General features: G+C 40.8%; 1 protein-coding gene across 4 annotated transcripts in view; it reads left to right on the top strand.

Moving 5' to 3' along the window:
• The window catches only part of Vwa8 (von Willebrand factor A domain containing 8), a 353,253-nt gene that overhangs the window by 44,892 nt on the left and 288,263 nt on the right, over positions 1-20,098 (top strand). For all 4 annotated transcript variants that reach the window (XR_003950844.1, XM_011245038.3, NM_027906.1 and 1 more), the window contains exons 3-4: positions 14,174-14,304; positions 18,220-18,330. Coding sequence is in view for 3 of the 4 variants with exons in the window: in XM_011245038.3 (XP_011243340.1) it covers positions 14,174-14,304; positions 18,220-18,330 (242 nt within the window). In the remaining variant the exon portion in view is untranslated. The remainder of the gene's footprint in view (positions 1-14,173; positions 14,305-18,219; positions 18,331-20,098) is intronic.

Raw genomic sequence — 20,098 nt, forward strand, 5'->3', positions numbered from 1 at the left:
TCCTGGATGCTGTAAGAAAACAGGCTGACAAGCACTTCCAGATCAGCAGTCCTCCTTTGCATCAGTGGCTGCCCCCAGGTTCTCATAGTTTGAATTCCTGCTTTGGGTTGTCACAATGGACTGTGATTTAGGATATGCAAGCTAAATAAATCCTTTCTTCCCCAAATGGTGTGTTGAATAGTACACCATTTCAACCTTTGGTCATGGTGTTTCATCACAGCAGCAGAAACCCCAACTAAGACTTCATATTCAGTCACCAGCCATAGTCAGCATGTTTTCTAACATATCTCAACTTGTTCTTCCTGATATTTTATTCTCTTTGACCAACATGTCTGCAATATTCTCTGCCTTGACACATTTTGGTGTTTGTAATAGGTTAAGTTGGATTTTCTGGATCTACCTAGCCATTTTTTGCTGTGGTTAATGACCATAATTAAATGAGAAAATGAATGCAAATAGTAAACCTTTAAATTAAAAATAGCATTGTGAAATCCATATTTGTGGTGTTAACATATTTAGTATACAGATATTCTCACAAATTGGTGAGAAGAATCATGTGACCAGTAGACGTGTGAATGGTGTTCTAACTTGTGTGACAGCCAGCAAGCTGCAAATTTCCTTGTAAGGTGCCAGTATTCATACATCACCTTGGCTAGAGTTGAAAACTATTATGTCAGGTACAGAGTGTCCAGGAAATGGCACTCTGATATATTGCTGCCTGAAGTATTAGTTCCTGTGACTTTCCAGGAGAGTGAGACGACAATGCATTTCCAGAGAAGAGTAGTGTCTGTTCTTACCATCTACACTGACAAACATACTGGTGTGTACTGTGACAGGAGCATGCCTGCCATTCCAGTCATTTGGGAGGCAGAGATAGGACGAAGAATTTGTGTTTAAGCTAGGCTCTATTATGTGGGCCTGTAATCTTAGCCAATCAAAGGCTGAGGCATGAGTGTTCCAAGTTCAAGTCTTGCCTGGACCAACAGAACAACTTCAAAAACAGCCCAGACAACCTTTCATCAAAATAAAAAGTTAAAAGGGGTAGATGGATTAGCCCTTAGACCTCATCAAGAGCTATTTTGTGGTGGATAGTGGTTAATGCAGAAACTCAGCAAGCCATCACAGCGCATCAGTGGGATGCTCAGCCACAGATGTGGTGTCGACAGCACTGCATCCCAGCCCTCAGATGTGGTGTCGACAGCACTGCATCCCACCCCACAGATGGGATGTCGACAGCACTGCATCCCAGCCCTCAGATGGGATGTCTACAGCACTGCATCCCACCCCACAGATGGGATGTCGACAGCACTGCATCCCACCCCACAGATGGGATGTCTACAGCACTGCGTCCCACACCACAGATGGGATGTCTACAGCACTGCATCCCACCCCACAGATGGGATGTCGACAGCACTGCATCCCACCCCACAGATGGGATGTCTACAGCACTGTATCCCACCCCAAGGCTCGGGGCCATCTTAGAGGAGGGGCAGAAAGATTGAAGGGCCAGAACTTGCAGCAAATAGTGTCTTCTGCAACACACACTTAGGAAACAGGACTCACATGATTCTAGCCGCATCTAATCTGAAAGCTTTCTTCCTGCAGTCTCCCTTCCATGGTATCAGAAAATACTGTCCAAGCTGCCAAGGGAGGGAAGGAGTTAATAGGCTTACCTAGCTGCAACATCCATGAGCCACAGCAATGACTATCATGGCATAAAGGTGACACTAAGTGACAGTCACATGTTAGTGGTAACCAATGACTGCCTAATTGGACTTTGGGCCCATGCAACAAGAGGAAAATCAGGCTTTGCATTAGAAACCTAGCCAACTTTCTGGAGCTAGTGAGGTCATGGGTTTATAAAAGAGTTTACAGTGGTTGTTTTACTAGAGCAGAATGAAGTAGAAACTTAAGGGTTCTTTGGAAAGTCAGTTGTGTTGGATGGTGTTTTACTGGGACAAACACCATGAGGGACTGTTTCTTTGTGAAGAAACATTTTGCTCAGACAGACATGGGTGAAGGATGTTCTGCTAAAGCAAGCAGGTGAAAGGACATTGGGCTTCCTACCTAATGATACACATGTATCAGTCTGCTTTATATTGTGTAGTTGAGCTCATTTTGTTGAGACGCCATAGAGAGAAATGCACCAAAAAAAAAAAAAAAAAAAAGTCTGATGGTGTGCTGGTGGCCTTTTGTTGCTTCTGTGGACTCGGGCTGATTGGCAGAGTGATGTCAGCTGAGACAGACTCATGTGCTGAGGCAAGACAGGTGGTGAGCAAGAACCATGGAGGACACATGATGTTTGGAGGGAGTATAAATAGCACTCGATGGACAGTGATGGAGGCTGAGCTAGGCTTGCTTATAGAGCCAGCTGTGCTACGCTTCTTGGTCTCACATCTTCACTGATCTTCACTTCGCTGAGAGAGACACAGCTGAGAACTTTTCCTGCTGCTCCTGTTGGCCCTCATCCCTCCTGAAAATTGTGCCAATTTGGCTGAGGCCTAGCTGTTCCTCTAGGCCATGCCAGCACTGCTGCTATCCCAACACTACTGAGTTGGACTGCTGATCCATGGTCCACGAAGTGTTGGTGAGTGGATTGAGCTGACCTGGGAATGGAACTACAGATTTCCTTGCAACACAGATGGGATTTGCCCCAGAGAACCATTTCTAAACAGGTCCACTTTCTCCGTACCCTTTGTTTTCCACCACCCCTGGTGGGCTAGAAGGGAGGTTAAAGCATTTGTGAACCATAATTAAAAATAGGTTTTGAAAAAAATTAAGATTACACCAGCATAATTCCCAATTGCATTCAATATCTGATCCTTATACTTCAAGGAAATATAGCTATCACCTGTTAGTTATCAAAGAGCAAATGGAGACTGTTGCAGACAGCTACACCTAGACACAATGCAGGGATCAGTAGAACATGGGGAGCCTAACCTGAATATCTATATCACAGCCCCTTGCATCTCTGGTTCAGAGAACACTGAGGAAGCAAAAAGACTGTGAGAGCCAGAATACCAGAAGTCTGCAACAGTCTCTCATAGAAACGGCTGCATAAACAAGACTGGAACAATACCAATATCAGTTGACATACTGCCGTAGAAGGGGGAGAATTTGTGGAGTCCCACAACTATACAAAGGACCATCTAAAACTTATGATTGTTGGGAAAGAGAGAATTAGCTCTTCCAGAGATACCCCTTATTGGTTGTCCATTCAAAGTGGTCAGAATTGAAACCATATACACACAAACATATACACTACCATGCTGATTCATACATTTGTAATTTTTCAATAGAATAAAAGCTCCATATATAAAATAAAGATTTTTTAAAAGAATGGCTGCATTATACATCTTAACTGCATTTTCTGTAATCTGAATCAAGAATATTTACATGTTATGTTTAAAGAATCTGATCTTGTTTAGCAAGATTTGAAGCTTGTTGGTTCTTCTGAGACCCATTTATAACTAAAGGCAGATCTTTTCCTTTATTTTCTTTTTGGTGGTTGTTTTCCCTCAATACAACACTGAGACAAAGACATCTCCAGCAATTTGTTAACTCCTCACACGTAAGCACGTTAGCGGATAGGTTGTTAATTGACCTTGAATATTAAATGGTGATGAAAATATTCTGATATGTGTCACTTGTCACCTTGCTGTCCTTTTGATGACCTTTCTTCCTGTGGAGCTGTTGTTACCGTATGGTATAGATTTTTAAAAAGAACCAAAACTTTCTGTTACTGTTGCAAAAATGGATCAACACAGAAGACCAAGAGAGCTCAAACCACCAGAACACAAAACCTAAATTGTGCTGTAGGCCTGACTGTAAGAACCAAGGATATTTTACTGTGTGTTGGTCCAGTACGGTAAGATAGTGTTACTAGGTACAGTGGTTCATGCTTACATACTTGAGGGATACAATTTGTTAAATTTTGGTTTGTGCAGGAAAGGATGCTGATCGGTTGAAATACTGATCAGGTAAATCTGTGACTCACAAGCTTTGTGTGTGTGTGTGTGTGTGTGTGTGTGTGAGAGAGAGAGAGAGAGAGAGAGAGGGGAGGGGGGAGAGAGACTTTTAGATTGTCTGGAATTTTGTAAATAAATAGAATCATACTGTATTTTGCCTTCCCTATATAGCACAGCGTAATTACTTTGACATTCTGCTGTGTTTCAGTTATTTGCTCCTTTTTTAAATTTAGTATTATTCAGTTGTATAGATGCATCACTTCTCTACCTGTTGATGGGCATTTGAAGGTCTTACTGCTTTTGAGGCTTTTAGAAATACAGCTGGGATTATGAGATAGTAGGCTTATTGGTGCTTAGCTCTTTTTGTTTTTATTTTTATGTTTAAATCAGGATATTCGTTTTTTGACAATTGAAATGTAGCAATGTATTTTTTTTTACTATGAATTCTGGATAGTAACCCTTATTCTCATGTATCCTAGTCATATATATTTGTAGATATTCTCACATACTTTGTATATTCCCCACTCTCTGGGTTACCATTTCACTGTGTTATGTTTAATTTTTCCACTTAGAAGCATTTACTTTGCTATATTACTTGTATTAGTTAGGGTTTTACTGCTGTAAACAGACACCATGACCAAGGAAAGTCTTATAAAAACATTTAATTGGGGCTGGCTTACAGGTTCAGAGGTTCAGTCCATTATCATCAAGGTGGGAGCATGGCAGCATCCAGGCAGGCATGGTGCAGGAGGAGCTGAGAGTTCTATATCTTCATCCAAAGGCTGCTAGTGGAAGACTGACTTCCAGGCAACTAGGGTGAGGATCTTAAGCCCACAGTGACACACCTACTCCAACCAGGTCACACCTATTCCAACAAGGCCACACCTCCAAATGGTGCCACTCCCTGGCCCAAGAATATACAATCACATTCCACTCCCTGGCCCAAGAATATACAAACCATCACATTACTCTTAATTTATTTTGGCTTTTGTAGCCAGAGCTTTAGTGTGACATGCCAAAAGTCATTGCCAAGGCCAATGGCCAGAGGATCCCCACCATGTTCTCTTGTAGAATTCTGTTTTATGCTTTTAGGTCCCTTTTTAGTTTTGAGTTGATTTTTGTATAAGCTGTAAGATAAAGTTTCAGTTCCATTCCTTTGCACATGGAAATAGTTTCCCCAGCATCATTTGTTGAAAGATTATCTTATCCCCATCATGTCTTCTTGGTACCCTGTCTCCATAGTTAACCATATGCATTGGAATTTATTTCTGGCTTCTTTATTTTGTTGCACTGGACCACAGTCTGTTTTTGTACCAGTACCATACTGTATTGATTCCAGCATCACTGTCTTTCTTACATATAGAATCTAGGTTTATATATGCCTGTGTACACACATATAAGAAAGCAGAAGGGGTCCACATGGGTGAGTGGAGAAAGATAGGCAAGACGAGGGAGGAAGGATGGGGAAGACAGCGGGGCTTGAGCAATGATACACATGTAGGAAAGTGTTATATACAAAAGCCATTGTTTTGTATACCTGCTAAAAATACAAAAGGAAAGAAAAATATTGCAGTTTTCATCTAGGTGTAGCTGTGTTGGATAAAGACTCTCAGTGCCCCTCATGGCTGAGGTTTATATATGAACTGTTTCTCTTTGACATCTCTGAGAGCCTTGTTATCTTCACCTTCCTGTTCTCAGTGCTCAGCATATAATAGGTCCTCACTAAGTAGGGCTGTGTGCCTGAATTTATTTTACTCATTTAGCCCCATATCCTATGTTGTAAATAGCGAGGACTTACTTGGGCTTTGAATGCCTTGTTTTGTATCCCCACCTCCATGAACAGATTGACACATGCAGGTAGAGGGGACAGTTGCAGTGAGGAGTCTCGTGGCACTTCCTTTATAATCTCTGAATATATTGGAGGATGATCTGACTCCTGGTAGGCCTGGGTTTAGGTCTTTCTGAGTAATTTTTCTAATAATGTGAATGAGTGTTTTGCTTGTATGTATATATGTGTAGTATATGCATGCCTGGTGCCCGTGAAGATCATAAAAGTTAGAGCTCCTAGAATTATAGTTGCAGATGGTTGTTAGACACCATGTGGGTGCTGGGATTGAATCCTGGTCCTCTGCAAGAGCAATAGTAGCGGTAACCACTGAGCTATCTCTTCAAACCCTCTGCATAATTTTTATGGGGGTGATTATGGTGAATAAAGTGCTATGTCACTGGAAAATACTTAACACATGGCTGCAGTAAGTTCTGGGACTCCTTCCGAGTGGACCCTCAGCCCCAACCATCTGTGTCCGCCAGTGCACACTGTGTACCTGCTGCCCAGGCACACAGCAAGGAGAGGGCTCTGCAGGTGAGGACAGACTTTTGCACACTGGGTTTTCACTGACTTGGACTGAACAAGATATTTTGGGAGCTGTAGTGCTCACGGTGGTCATATCTGTCAAAGACTAGCTTTCTTTGGAAAATGAGACCCAGAATGGTTGAAGTGTCCTGCCCAGGAAGCTAAGGACAGGATGAAGAGCCACACTTGGTTTGCTGGCTCCAGATGCTTTCTCTTTCACTACATTACATTGTTTCTTAGAATGCCAAAGCCAAACAATCAACGCTTTCTAAGGGTTTATTATGGGGGTAGTTGAACTATGCTTAATTTTAATTTTAAGTCTTTACATAGATGATAAATTGGCATCTACATGGGGAGAAAAATTATAATTTAGAGCACCCCAATAAAATTAATTTAGAGCTCTTAAATATGACAACACAAGTAGTTAAGTTTTTAAAAGAAAAATCTTGGCTAAGACTTTAGTTAGAAATGTAATTTACCATGACCCAGATGTTTTATCTTCCCAGGCAGAGGGTAGCCTGGACTGTAGATGAAGTCCCACAATAGAGCTTTAACACTGGGTTTTTCTTGGTGGACTCCTGGAGGATAGTGGCATCTTGTACCTGGAGTCAAAGCTAGGGCTTTCTCCCATGCACAGGCCTGCTTATGTTACACTGTGCATGGCAGTTTGGCAGTTTACTTTGCAGATGTTCGTAATGTGCAGCCTTAAATCTTGCTTCTATTTCTGGCATGCTTTTAAGTATGACTCATGTTTCCTTGAGGCTGTCCTAAAAATACTGCTGCTCTGAAGCATTAATGTGAACGACACCACAGGCATCACACAGCACTGCACAGTGCTTGCTTTCTGCAGGGTAAGGCAGCTTCCCAACCAATTAAGAGGGGAAGTGCCATGAAGAATGTGCTGCACTAAAAATATGAGGAAGACAAGTAGGAATTTTATAAAAATATAATGTATAGAAATAGCAGTGACTATTAAATTCTAATAAAGGATGAAATATATCATTAATGTTATAAAATATAACAGAAACAGGATTAATATCCAGAACACCGTTTGATGTAAATGCTACATTTGATGTAGTCCTGTGGTAAGGAGAGTCTTGAGCCTGACGGTGTCAAAAAGCTCCTGGAGGGAGCTGGTGGGATGGTTCAGTGGGTAAACGCGCTCACTGCAGAGTGCCAGTCTGAGTTTAGTTCTCCTGAACCACATAGTGGAAGAAGAGATCTACTCAAGCAAGCTCTCCTCTGATACCTCTCTTTCTCCTCTCTCTCTCTCCTCTCTCTCTCTCTCTCTCTCACACACACACACACAAATACATACATACATACATACATACATACAGACAGACAGACAGACAGACGTGTCAGAAAGGCTTCTGGTGGAGTGTGTGAGACATGATTACTGTGCAGCAAGCTTTGGACTTGAACAACAGAAGTCTGAGTTGGCTTTGACTTAACCACCGTTCTGCAAATGCTGCTACTTTTCAATTATGACGTCTCTTTGCAGAATGGGAGCAAGAACTTGCATAGCTATTACTTTATAAATTGTCAATCTGTGTGCTTATTTCAATTCTCAGTACTCGGTAAAGACAATTATATCTATTAAATAGGTAGTGATATTAAAGGGAGCGTAAATGATTTGATTAAGATCACATAGGTAATAAATACCAGATTTGGGATCTCACGTCTCCCCTTACACAATGCTGCCTGCTGCCCTTTGGGCCTGTTGTGAGATCTAAATGAGAGAGTGCAGAAAAATTACTTGTGTATTTCTTTGCCACATGATAGGTAAGCAATGAATTGCACCATTACTACTTAGTGCATTTTGACATACCGTAGAAAACAGGGCACTGGGAATTGCATACGTCCCTGTGAGTGCTTCTGGGAGTAGCTCCACGTCAGCATGATGCACGTGTGTTGATCAATGGCTTTAGAGGCAGCTGGCAGTCTCAGCAACCCCTTCATCCACTCTTGGGCTCTCTAGTGATTCTTGAGCACACTGGCCAGAACTAACTGGCATGGAATTAACTAAGAAGGCCAGCCTACCTTTTAGCTCTTATCACCCTCCTGCTTCATTTCTCAGGTGTTGGGGGTACACATCAAGCCCCATCGTAACTACTGTTATTGGGGGAAAGATAAAAGTATGGAGACATGGTCTTCAAGAAGATGTGTCGTATATTACCAGTCAGACACTAGATTCAAAAGCTGCTTGGGATGAGGGAGTTATGAGAACCCCCCAGTCCAGTGTCTACCGTACATAAGCACAGGACTGTGGAAGAACTTAGTCACTAGTAACAGGCCTCCCTAGTGGTGTCATCATTTAGAGGGCTGGAGAGACTAAGAGAAAATATATCTCAGGGCTTATTTGTGATTAATTAGGGAGTGTTCATTAACAGTGCTTTCGCAAAAAGAATCTATATGCATTCTCAGTAAGAGTGTCATTAGTCTCTTGGATGGGGTGGACCATGTTGGACATACAGTTAGCATCACTGAGATAGTGTCTCAGATCACCCTTCACTCCCCCAAACCTGGCAGCATCATTAAGCATTTCCAGATGCTCTCTGGCCAGCACAGGTAATGGCAGCGTGTTGAGTGTGAAGAACCACTAGAGAGTCCAGGTATAACTAAGGCATTGCTGCGATAGCCAGTTGCCTTTTAAGCCAGTGGTCCTCAACACACAAGCATTGTGCTACTGTGGAAGATACTTCCATAAGCACTCACATAATAATATGCAATCCCAAAGGCTCTAGCTTAAATACATTCATACCATTTCTTCTTTAATTAAGAGACCACATTAATATATAGCATTGATTCTGCTTCAATGTAGTTTTTTTTTTTTTTAAGAAAAAGGTAAATAAAGTATTCCTCAATTTCAACACTTATTTAAAATGACAGTTGTAAGGGGTAAACCCTATTAATTGGTTACCTGAAATGTATGTAATCCTAAGGTCAAGGCATTTAAAATAAATTATAATTATATAGGATGGCTATTATACCTAGTTTACTTGTTTGGGTGTGTGCTGGAGAAGGAACCTAAGGTCTCATACATGCTACATAATATCCTAACCCTGAGTTACATCCTCAGCAGGAACAATGCTTGCTTTTCTTTTTCCTCCCTCCCTCCCTCCCTCCCTCCCTCCCCTCTCCCTCCTTTCCTCCCTCTTTCCCTTACTTCATTTCTTTCTTTCTCTCTGTGTGTGGTTTGTTATTTGATGGTTAACTACTCCTGAACATGAGACCTGCCCTGGAGTTGTTGACCCAGTATCATTCTATTGGAGAAAAGTGATTTTACCTCACCCAGCAAGTATGAATGTCAGTTCATTTGTTAACTTTTACCCAATTAGCCATTTTCATTCATTCATTCATTCATTCATTCATTCATTCATTCATTCATAACAAAAGTATAATATGGTAAAACATATTACATTTGTCCATCACTTCGCTGTTGGACAAATGTTGGATGTTGTCAAGCCAACAAGAAGGAAAAGAACCCAAGAGAAGGCACAAGAATCAGATCTACTCATTTGCATATTTAGGAGTCCCGTAAATACACTAAATTGGCATCCATGATATAAACAGAGAGGACCTGGTGCCAGAGCCATGCAGGCCCTGTGCGTGCTGCTTCTGTCTCTGTGAGGTCATGCAAGCTTTGTTCATGTTGATTTGGAGGGGCTTGTCTTCTTGGTGTCCTCCATGCCCTCTGGTTCTCACCTCTTTTCCTCCTCATCTTCCATGGGTCCCTTCAGCATTGATGGGAGGGATTAGATGGAGATATTCCATTTAGTTATGAGTGAGGAACCATGTTTTCAGTCAGATCACTGCTGTTGTTTTCCCAAGGTATTCTTCCAGGTTTCACTTGTTCCTCTCCATCCTCATATAAAACTCACTGCCACAGATGCGTGGTATGTCTGTGTACTAAGTCATTTGAAAGGACTACACACCACTCTAACACTTCAGAATTTTTCTCAAGTCCTCTTTCGGAATCTAGTTTTTGCTCCTGTGGGAGTGATATGTCTCCATGTATATATTAGAGGACTTTTGGTTTTCAGACATGGGGATGTTTGCTTTGGAGAAATAATATGATTTAGCCTGGCTCCATTGACATGATCAAGCAGTCTGCTCAGAACCTTTCTTCCCCTTGATTTACCTGCCAAGATAAAGAACTTCAAAAAAAATTGTATTTCTCAGCAGTTAGCTGTTAACTTCTTTGGGGTGAGACTTCCTTAGTGATATTGTGCTGTGTGTTATGTATGAATGTAAATGGCTGTGTGTGTGTGTGTGTGTGTGTGTGTGTGTGTGAGTGTGTGTGTGTGCGAGATATGTGATATACCTTTAGTCTTAGGTAATTGATCTTTGAATTCTTCCATGACCTCAACAAAAATCTAAGAATATAGAGTATTTAGTACATGCAAAAGACTTCTTGTAGTTTATATCTTTTTAAGTATAGAATGCAATGTAAGGAAACAAACACCATAACCTGTCTCCATTAATAGTCATGGGTTGTGAGGGGCTCATAGGAACCTATTCTTCTGTATTAGTCAGGCTTATCTAGAGTAACAGAAAAGAATCCCATAGTTGCTCAGTTCATGAGGCTGGATGTCTCAGCTGGTCTTCAGTATATACTGGAATCCCAAAAAAGTAGACTCTAATGCTACAGAAGGAAAGCTTTCAAGGCAAGAGCAAGCAGGCAAAGAACAAAAGCTGCTTTCATATTCTTATGTGGACTTCCAGCTGAGGAAGTGGCACGGATTAGAGGTGAGTTATTCCAGATCAAAAGGTTCGCTTTAAAGGTATATTCTCTTGCTCCAAGATCTGAATTAAAGTTATGTTTTCCTTCCTCCAAGATCAGGCTTAAATGCAGATCTTCTCACTTCAAATTAACCAAAAATCCCTTATAATTGTGTCTTATTTTTGGGTTTTAGTTCATTTCAGATGTAGTCAAGTTGTCAACCAAGAATAGCCATTATACTTTTCTTGCTGAACTATTGGTTACTGAAGGATTCTGGGTGATGGGGACTATCCATTGGCTACATTGGCTAATTTCATACCCCTAGTCAAATACATGGTTTCAGTTGAGTTCATTGGTTCACAAAACCAGATAATACATGACATGAATTCTGGAAAGGGACCTCTAGGCAGGATGGTAATTGGCAGTGGTGAGAGGAGATATAAGAAGGTTCAGGGGTTAGGAAATTCAGAATGTGCTACACACTTGTATGGAATTGGCAAAGAACAGATTTAATTAATAAAGAACTAGAATATTACCAATGCTATTGATGCTATTTACAAGACTATCTGATCCATCCCATTCCTCATTCCCAGTTACCTAATTAGCTTGAATAATATTGTTTACTTTCTTTTTTGCTTTTTTGAGCACCATTTTACTATGTATGTATGTATGTACGTATGTATGTATGTATTTCTAAAGAATTCACATACTAATGGGTTGAGCTTAATATGGTGTATGTGATTTTTTTTTTTTTTTACTCAGTTACATATATAGCACCATGTATCCTACTTTGCCTGGGATGATGTTAAAACCTGAAAAATTCCATGCAAACGAAACATTTGTTAGTTTGGCAGTTAAGAGGTGGATAGTCAGGTGAAATCTCCTGTGATTAAGACTTATCTCAGCCAAATGAGACAATTTCTGTTCATATTTGAAGACTGGCATACAGAAATTGAAGATGAAGCTGGCCATGCTTCACTGATACAGGCATCTGGTCAACCCCGAATTATTGACTAACTGTAGCCCTTCCACGTGCTGAGAGAGCTCTGCTGCCTAATAGCTCTTGCTCATTTTGTTCTCTCATAATTAGCTCCCTACTTTCTTGCAGGCTGTGTTAGATGGCTTCAGTTATCTTTCACAGAAAAGCCGCAAAACCAACAGTAGAGTTGCATCAGAACCTACTAAGAATAAGAATTCTTAACAAAATATTTGAGTAGATTTGAACACACTGAGAAAATGGATTAACTGAGAAAGAAAGAAAAGGAAGGAAGGGAGAGAGAGAGAGAGAGAGAGAGAGAGAGATGAAGATCACCTCCTTTTGCCTTTTCCTCTTAACAAATTCCACTTTTTCCTATAATCCCCACAGGAGATTCTGTCCATTTGCATCTTTCCCAACAGGGGTATGGCTCCACAGGCTCTCTGTCATCTTTAAGGGTTTGATATATTGTTAGAAATAACCATTAAATGAATTTTGTTTAATTTTTTTTGAATATTTGCTTGTTGTTGGGGCCCAGGAAACACCTCACAAGCCACACAGACACTGATTTCCATCAAATAGGGATAGTTTATTGAACACACACCTCAGGACTGATTGATCAGGGACACAGGTCAGACTTGGGAGCTGTGACTGTGACCCCAAGCCAGAATGCTACCAAACTTTTAAACCTGAAATACACAAACATCTGTGCCAAGTTATCCCACCAGTCAGGATTTAGGGACAGGGGACTTCTTTATGAATGTGTCTTTGTGGTGCATTTATCCTGTTCCCACTGGTTGGGTTATTCAACTGTGGTAGGCAACTTGCCTAACATTCACATCTCAACTTGCCAGCCAGGATGTCAGTTACCCAGGGAAGTCTTGGGGACTTAAACTTTTCTGTGATTGGTTCTTATGTAAGGCGAGGGCTTGGGGAGTTTCCAAGACCACCAAAGCATAGAATATAACATAATATACAATCAACCCCGACATGAGAAAGTTCCTAGTAACTTTAAGTAACTATAAGATGGCTGGCCACAGGCATAAGACAACATGGCTACAGTAACATAACATCAGACAGGCACTAGTTATCCAGGCCTTCACACCTGTGTCATATAATAAGGTACCTTGGGGTGGGTCCCAGGTCGTTTCCATTTTATGTATCTCACATACATACAGCTTACAGATGGTTTCAAGTGATATTTTTAGTGCCTTTGCATTTTGACAATTACTTGTTACATGGGGTTGGGTGTGGAATTTCCCTCTGTGATGTGATGTGGGCACTCAGAAAATTTCACATTTGGGAGCATTTCAAAAGTTTTCATGCTAAGGATCCTCAATCTTTGTGATAGTTTATTCAGTTTTTGTTGTTATACAATTATGGTGCGCATTTTGTCCATTCTCCTGTCTTCTGTGTTGTTTGGAACAATTAAGACTTTCTTTTTATTTATCTCTTTTTCCTCCCCTGCCTTCCTTTCCTCTCCCCCTCACATTCCTCTCAGAAACTTCACACCCATCTTGTAGTAACTAAGCCTCATGCACTCATTAGTCCCAGGTAGACTTGGGTGGATTTATTGTTCTTGTTCTCTATGTGCGTAGACGTTTGTTTATTATATCTTCCTAGGAAATGCTCATGTAGCAAATGATGCACACCAGTGGACTGGGATTACAGGTTCCTTTGGGTGGGGGTGGGTGGGTGGGGTCTTCCAAGCACTGGCACTTGAGATTGGAGCAGACTCCAGCTTCTCATGTCTGTAACGATCATTAGTTGTCTGGGATCATTTGGCTATGTCTCCTTTTAGAATAAAATGACTCATCTGTAGGCAGCATTTCCATTCCTTTAAGGACACCTGCAGATGATGATCCCAGTGCTCTCACTGGCTTTGAAATGGTAGATGTGTGACCCTTTGATGACTGTTTGGCATTTTTCTGTTTTAGCATTGATAATAATTTTCATATAAAATTGAATTTTTGTCAGCTATTTATTATCTATCTATCTATCTATCTATCTATCTGTCATCTATCCATCCATCTATCCTATACAAATGCATATTTTCAATATATAGTTTACATTATTTGGGGATTTATATAGTTATATAGTAAAGTTATAATAGTTAAATTTACATTTCATTTTCTTTCTTTTTCCCAAAGTTTCAGACTCTCCAGCTCAGTCCATAGTCCAGCATCTGAGATGGCTGATGCAGAAGGATCTGCTGGGGCAGGATGTCTTTCTCATCGGACCTCCTGGGCCTCTCCGGCGCTCGGTGGCTATGCAGTACTTGGTGAGCAATCAGTTCCTGTCCTTTCCTTAGGGTTTTAGCTTTAAAGATAAAGGATGTAATATAGTAAATGACAGTGAAGAATGTATACAAATATCAGAGTTAGCTGTAGTTTTAGGTATTGCTGTCATCAGGCAGTGCCTCATTCATAAAGAGCTCAGCGGATGTTGTTCAGGGAGACCATGTGCAACATATTTTTTTTTGCTGTAACTAGAGTGCCTTCCACTTTTTGTAGAAAAGAAATAGAAATGAAGGCGGTCAGCAGTGAGTGCACAGAATCGGAAGCTCTGAGATTGTAACAGCCAACATGTCTACCCCTCTCCTAGCCCTTACTTTGCCACTCAGTGGACTGTTCCTTATCTCAGGTTCACAACTTAAAAGAATGATGCTTTTGATGTTTTGAAGTTGTGTGGTTTTTAGAGGGAACTCAAAAAAGGGCGTTTATAATGTCATAGCTATGTGCCGCTCTTCCTCTTTCTAATCTATTTAAATAAAATAGATTAGAAAACAGATGAACAGTGATCAAATAATCTGTTTGACCTTTTTCTAGCTAGAGAATTACAGTTAGGCTTGAACGCCCCTCCCTTCCCCATTGACCTCTTTGACACAGTTTTGTTTTTGTGTTTTTTTTTTTTTTAATAATACTCCTTCTTAGGCAAATATTAAGTGAATTGAAATATTCTGTTGTCAGTACCCATCAGGATATTTGCAAAGCCTTTGTGTTGTCCTGTATTAATAGGGATTGTGCTCTTGATCCAGGTACAAATGACCTCTGAAGACAACTTTTTAGATTGGAGAAAAAAAAACATCCTTGTTAAAATTTGCTTGTGTTATTTATTATCAAAGAGTTGATTTTTATGCCATTGGAATCTGCTTTCTTATATTTTCCCTCAGTGGCACATTTAGTTCATTTTTAATTTTTAAAAGCATTTACTTTTTGTGTGAGTCACATGTCTGTGAATGCTTCGTGAGGTCAGAAGATGCAGCAGATCTGGAACTGGAGTGACAGGAGGTTGTGAAGCTTGAGTCCTCCGTAAGAGCAGAGTGCTCTTAACTGCCGAGCCTTCTCTCTGGCCCTCAGTTTACTTCAGAACTTCAGAGTGTTGTGAGACAGGGGTGACAGAAGTAAAACCACAGATGAGAAACATAAGTCTCACTGGCCCATAACTTCTACAGCTTTAATTTATGCCCAGAGTCAGTTTGTGAGGTGTAACCTCCCACCATAGCATCAGCCTTAGTGAGTACACAAGGCAAATGTGTCTTGTCTAGGAATGGGAGTGGGGGCGAGGGGTGGGGGTTGGAGGGTATACAAGACAGGATCAACTACACAGGATTCTTTGCCTGACTCATTTCAAAGACTGTGATATCTCATTGAGATTTTGTGCTGGCTTTGGCGTTGTTAGAATTCTGAAATGAGAGGGCCTAGGAGCTCATAGGGATTTGGTCAAAAAATGCAGTGTTAAGTCTACAGGTGCAAAGCCACATGACTACTATGACCAAACTTTACATGATAAAATAGATCTGAGGTAGCCAAACATATATGAAAACTCAGTGCTACGGTGCCATTTAATGCACTTGTGGAGACTCAGTGCTACCCCGCCACCTTGCACGCTCTGCAGTGAATACTGTTGTCACTGGATATAAGAACCTTCAGTTGGTAATGTCCTGAGTAGATATTGTCATGGGGCTAAGCTTGCTGAAACAAATAAACACAAAATGGAGACACTTGATACTTGCTGTGATTTTTAACTCACATTAAAGGAGATTGTGGATTGTTTAAGACAATTCTATATGCTGCCTTCTCCTGGTGCTGTGTGAACTTGTTCACTTCTTTCGTGAAGTAGTACCTGAGGAGACTGGTGCTTGGCTGAGGATGGAGGCTGTCAAGACTGAGGAGAGTGACAGCACTGTCCTGTCCTCAGGGTGTAGTTCAAGGTAAACTGTGGTGCTCTCAGGTAACAAGGGGTGCCAGGCATGGTAGTACATGGCTTTTTATTCCAGCACCCAGAAGGCAGAGGCAGGAGGATTTTTGAGTTTGAGGCTAGCCTGGTCTACAGTGTGAGTTCCAGGACAGCCAATGCTACAAAGAAAAACACTATTTTGGAAAACCAAAAGCTGTGATACTGGAGAGATAGCTCAGCGGGTTAGAGCACTGGCCTGTTCCAGAAGATCTGGTTTCAACTCTCAACACCCACGTGGCAGCTCACAACTGTCTCTTACTCCAATTCTAGGGGATCCAACACACATGCAGACAAAACACCAATACATGTAATATAAAAATCAATAAATCATAAAAAAAAAAGAAAAACCAAAATCCAAAAATAAAAAAGGCTCATACAGTTTTGACGATCATTGCACAGGAAAGGGTTGGGGAGGTGCCATTCAGTCAACCAAAACAGAGGCGTGATGTTTGTTATCAGTGACTATTCTGAGATCGAGAAGTAGGCATCTGTTAAAGTCAGGAATTGGCTTTCACAGTCAGACAATTCATTTATATTTAGGAAAACGTCATTTGATATTATCATGTCTTCATGACTATGTACCTTCTCTATTTAAAATGTTGACCACTTTTTCATTATACTCCAAACTGGCAATCTGGAACAAAGAAATCTGGAAGAGCCAAATGACAAAAAAGTATTGTTCATCAGTAGAAGACAGGGTTAAGTTGCAAGGTCACACAGTCTCCTTGTGTGGAAACCTCCTCCTTCAGCAATGACATGCTCTGCCGGCTCTCCTTCCCCCTAAGTAAATCGATTCCTGTGATCAGTAAAGGCCATTAGACCCTTATGTGATTGCGAATGTGCATTGTTGTAAACGCCAAGGGAATGTACAGACTTGGCTGTGAGGTTAGGGCGAAATGCTCTGAGCAGGTAAACTGTTCTGAGGTGGGATGGACTTGGGATGCCCTTTCCCTCACATTACAGAATAGTTTATTTCTTCTCTCCCCTTTTGGCTTCCTCTTCCTCTCCCTCCTCTTCCTCTTGCTCTTTTCATCTCCTTCAGCTGTTTTCTTCTTCTTTGTTTCACACTTGGTAAAGTATCTAACAATGATATAGTTTTCGATTGCTAAACCTTGGTCAATTGAGTAAATGAATTAAAACCCTTCTTTTTTTAAAAAAAAGATAAATATTCCGTACAAAAATTTGTTACAACTTGTTTAAAAATTTCCCAATAACTATTCATGATATTTGAAAAAGTTTAACAGGATAAATTAAGGTTTGAAGAATTAAATTTTGATTCTTATTACTTAAGTAGTAGGATGCAGTTCAGGAAAAATGAAGCTGTAAGGATGTGTGTGTGTGTCTGTGAGAGAAAGTGTGTGTGTGTGTGTGTGAGAGAGAGAGAGAGAGAGAGAGAGAGAGAATGTGTGTGTATGTGTGTGTGAGAGAGAGAGACACAGAGAGAGAGACAGTGTGTGTGTGTGTGTATGTGTGTGTGTATGTATGTGTGTGTGTGAGAGAGAGAGAATGTGTGTGTGTGTGTGAGAGAGACAGAGACAATGTATGTGCTTGTATGTGTGTATGCATGTATATGTATGTGTGTTTTTTTGCTTGTATGTGTGCATTGTGTGTGTGTGTGCGCATGTTTATGTGTGTTTTGTTGTTTTCAGACAGTGTCTCCTTTGTATCCCTGGCTGTCCTGGAATTTGCTTGTAGACCAGGCTGGCCTTGAATTCACAAAGATCACAACTTCTGCCTTCCAAGTGCTGGGATGAGAGGTGTGGGCCACACTCCTGGCATGTTTATGTTTTAGTATCCAGTTTATTGAATTTTTCTCAAAGACTGGAAATACTTTAAATCCATAATTAACAGTTTCAGTGCTCTTCTCTAGGCAGTGGCTTTGTTGAACATGTTGTTCTAAATTGTAGGCTGGTGGTTTGCTTTTAGCTCTGGAATAACTTAGCTCTGTGTTCTACAGGAGCTGACCAAACGAGAGGTGGAATACATCGCCCTGTCAAGGGACACCACTGAAACTGACCTCAAACAGCGCCGGGAGATCCGAGCTGGCACAGCCTTTTACATTGACCAGGCAAGCTTTCCCCTCCAGCCCATGGCTGACTCCTCCAGGGCTATGTGAAACTGACTTTTAAAATGGGAAGAGAGTGGTCATGTGTCACTGACAGACAGATTTACTTTAGGGCCTTGTTCTTGGAAGTGTCTTGATCTCGCTCTGGAGGAGGAGGCTCGGATGAAGTGACTGATGCTCACGCGGCAGCTGACGGACAGGGTTCTGTACCTTCCAGTGCTGCTTACAGCTTGCTTATAGAAATCTCATTTTCTAAAGAAAAAGTAACACAGCTGTTTTTAATACAGGAGCTTCTCTAGCATGTTGACATGAGTATTTTCAGTCTAAAGGTGAATTAGGAAACTGGATTAAAACACATGAAGTGAAATACTTTCAGGTATTATAGCTTTTGAAGGGGCGTAGGGGAATGGCTTAGATGCTGATATCAGCTAAAATATTGTTTTATGATATTATGAGAGACTGTATTATTTCTGTCTTAAAACATATTATATAAACTATTAAATGTTCTTTCAAATGCCTCATAGTATATGGGATGCAGACTAAAATAACCAAGTTATACAGAAAATATTTGTTGTAACCATTGAGTTCATGGGGCTGTCTTTGACTCTTTAATAAATACTACAAGTTAAGACATAAACTATTCAACTCTACAGATTCACTGGTCTCCATAGTTAGTGAAGGAGGAGAACCAGTAAAGAGCTGATGCTGATGCAGGTCTAGATAATTAGCACTGTCTCTCACAGACAATAACAACAGACAAAACAGTGGGCAGATATTTGCATTCAGCGGTTACCTTTCCAGCATCCTTTTCTTCCAAATGTGTGAGGGGTCTCTGCAGCCTTCAGGGGAAGCAGAGAGACAAGCTGGGGGCGGGGCAGTAGCCAGCGTTCATTCAAACTTGGGAAGTCTGGCTGTGAGTGTTTCTTATGCTGTATTTAAACACAGCACAATATGGTGAAAACTATTCCTGTATTAACTAACTCAATCCTGCATGCACAACAAAGTGTACCTAAATCTCTGAGGAACGAACAAATTAAGCTAAATACATTTCAAACATGAGTACAACGAAACTCTTTGTAAAGTACATGTGACACCTTCCATACAGATAGACTCTATAGATTGACCAAGAAAAACAAGTTTACAAGAAGGGTCTGGAAGCGGAGTCAGGCTCTTGAATTTCTCCAGCCACACAGATTGTGCCAAAGTCAGCTGGATAGAATGCACATCTGCTCCAGCCTTCTGGGCAGACAGCAGATTTTGTATTCCTTCTCTTGAAGGAACAATTTTATGTGCTTAAAATTAGGCTGTCTGTGAGCATGAAGCCCTTCGTGCCCCCTACACAAATGTATTCATAAAGAACTGCCTTCAATGATACTAGTTGCAGTACTTTCAAAATCAGAAAACTAACTGAAAAAAGTAATGATACATATTGAAGAGGCTGATGAAACCATTGTTAATATAATACTCCAGAGCCATTAAAATGAATGAAATAATGCTAGCATTTGCTTCATGAATGAGTTGTTGCCTAGAAGGTTTGAAGGTTTGGGTTCAAGTCCCTAGTGCACACTCGTGCATATATCTCACAGAGTGGGGCATTATTCTATACTAAGAAGAAGTCCAGAGCATGGGTGGAAAGAAGTGGTCAGACAGTATGTGATCTCATTTGTGATAGAAGAAATGTATCTGTGCTTTTGTGCACATTGAAGTCTTCCAGAAGGCTGCACAAGAATCAGTTATGGATGTAAGATTAGAAATCTGGAGTGAGATAAAG

This window comes from Mus musculus, chromosome 14, assembly GCF_000001635.26.
Source record: "Mus musculus strain C57BL/6J chromosome 14, GRCm38.p6 C57BL/6J".
In the NCBI taxonomy this organism is placed as follows: domain Eukaryota; kingdom Metazoa; phylum Chordata; class Mammalia; order Rodentia; family Muridae; genus Mus; species Mus musculus.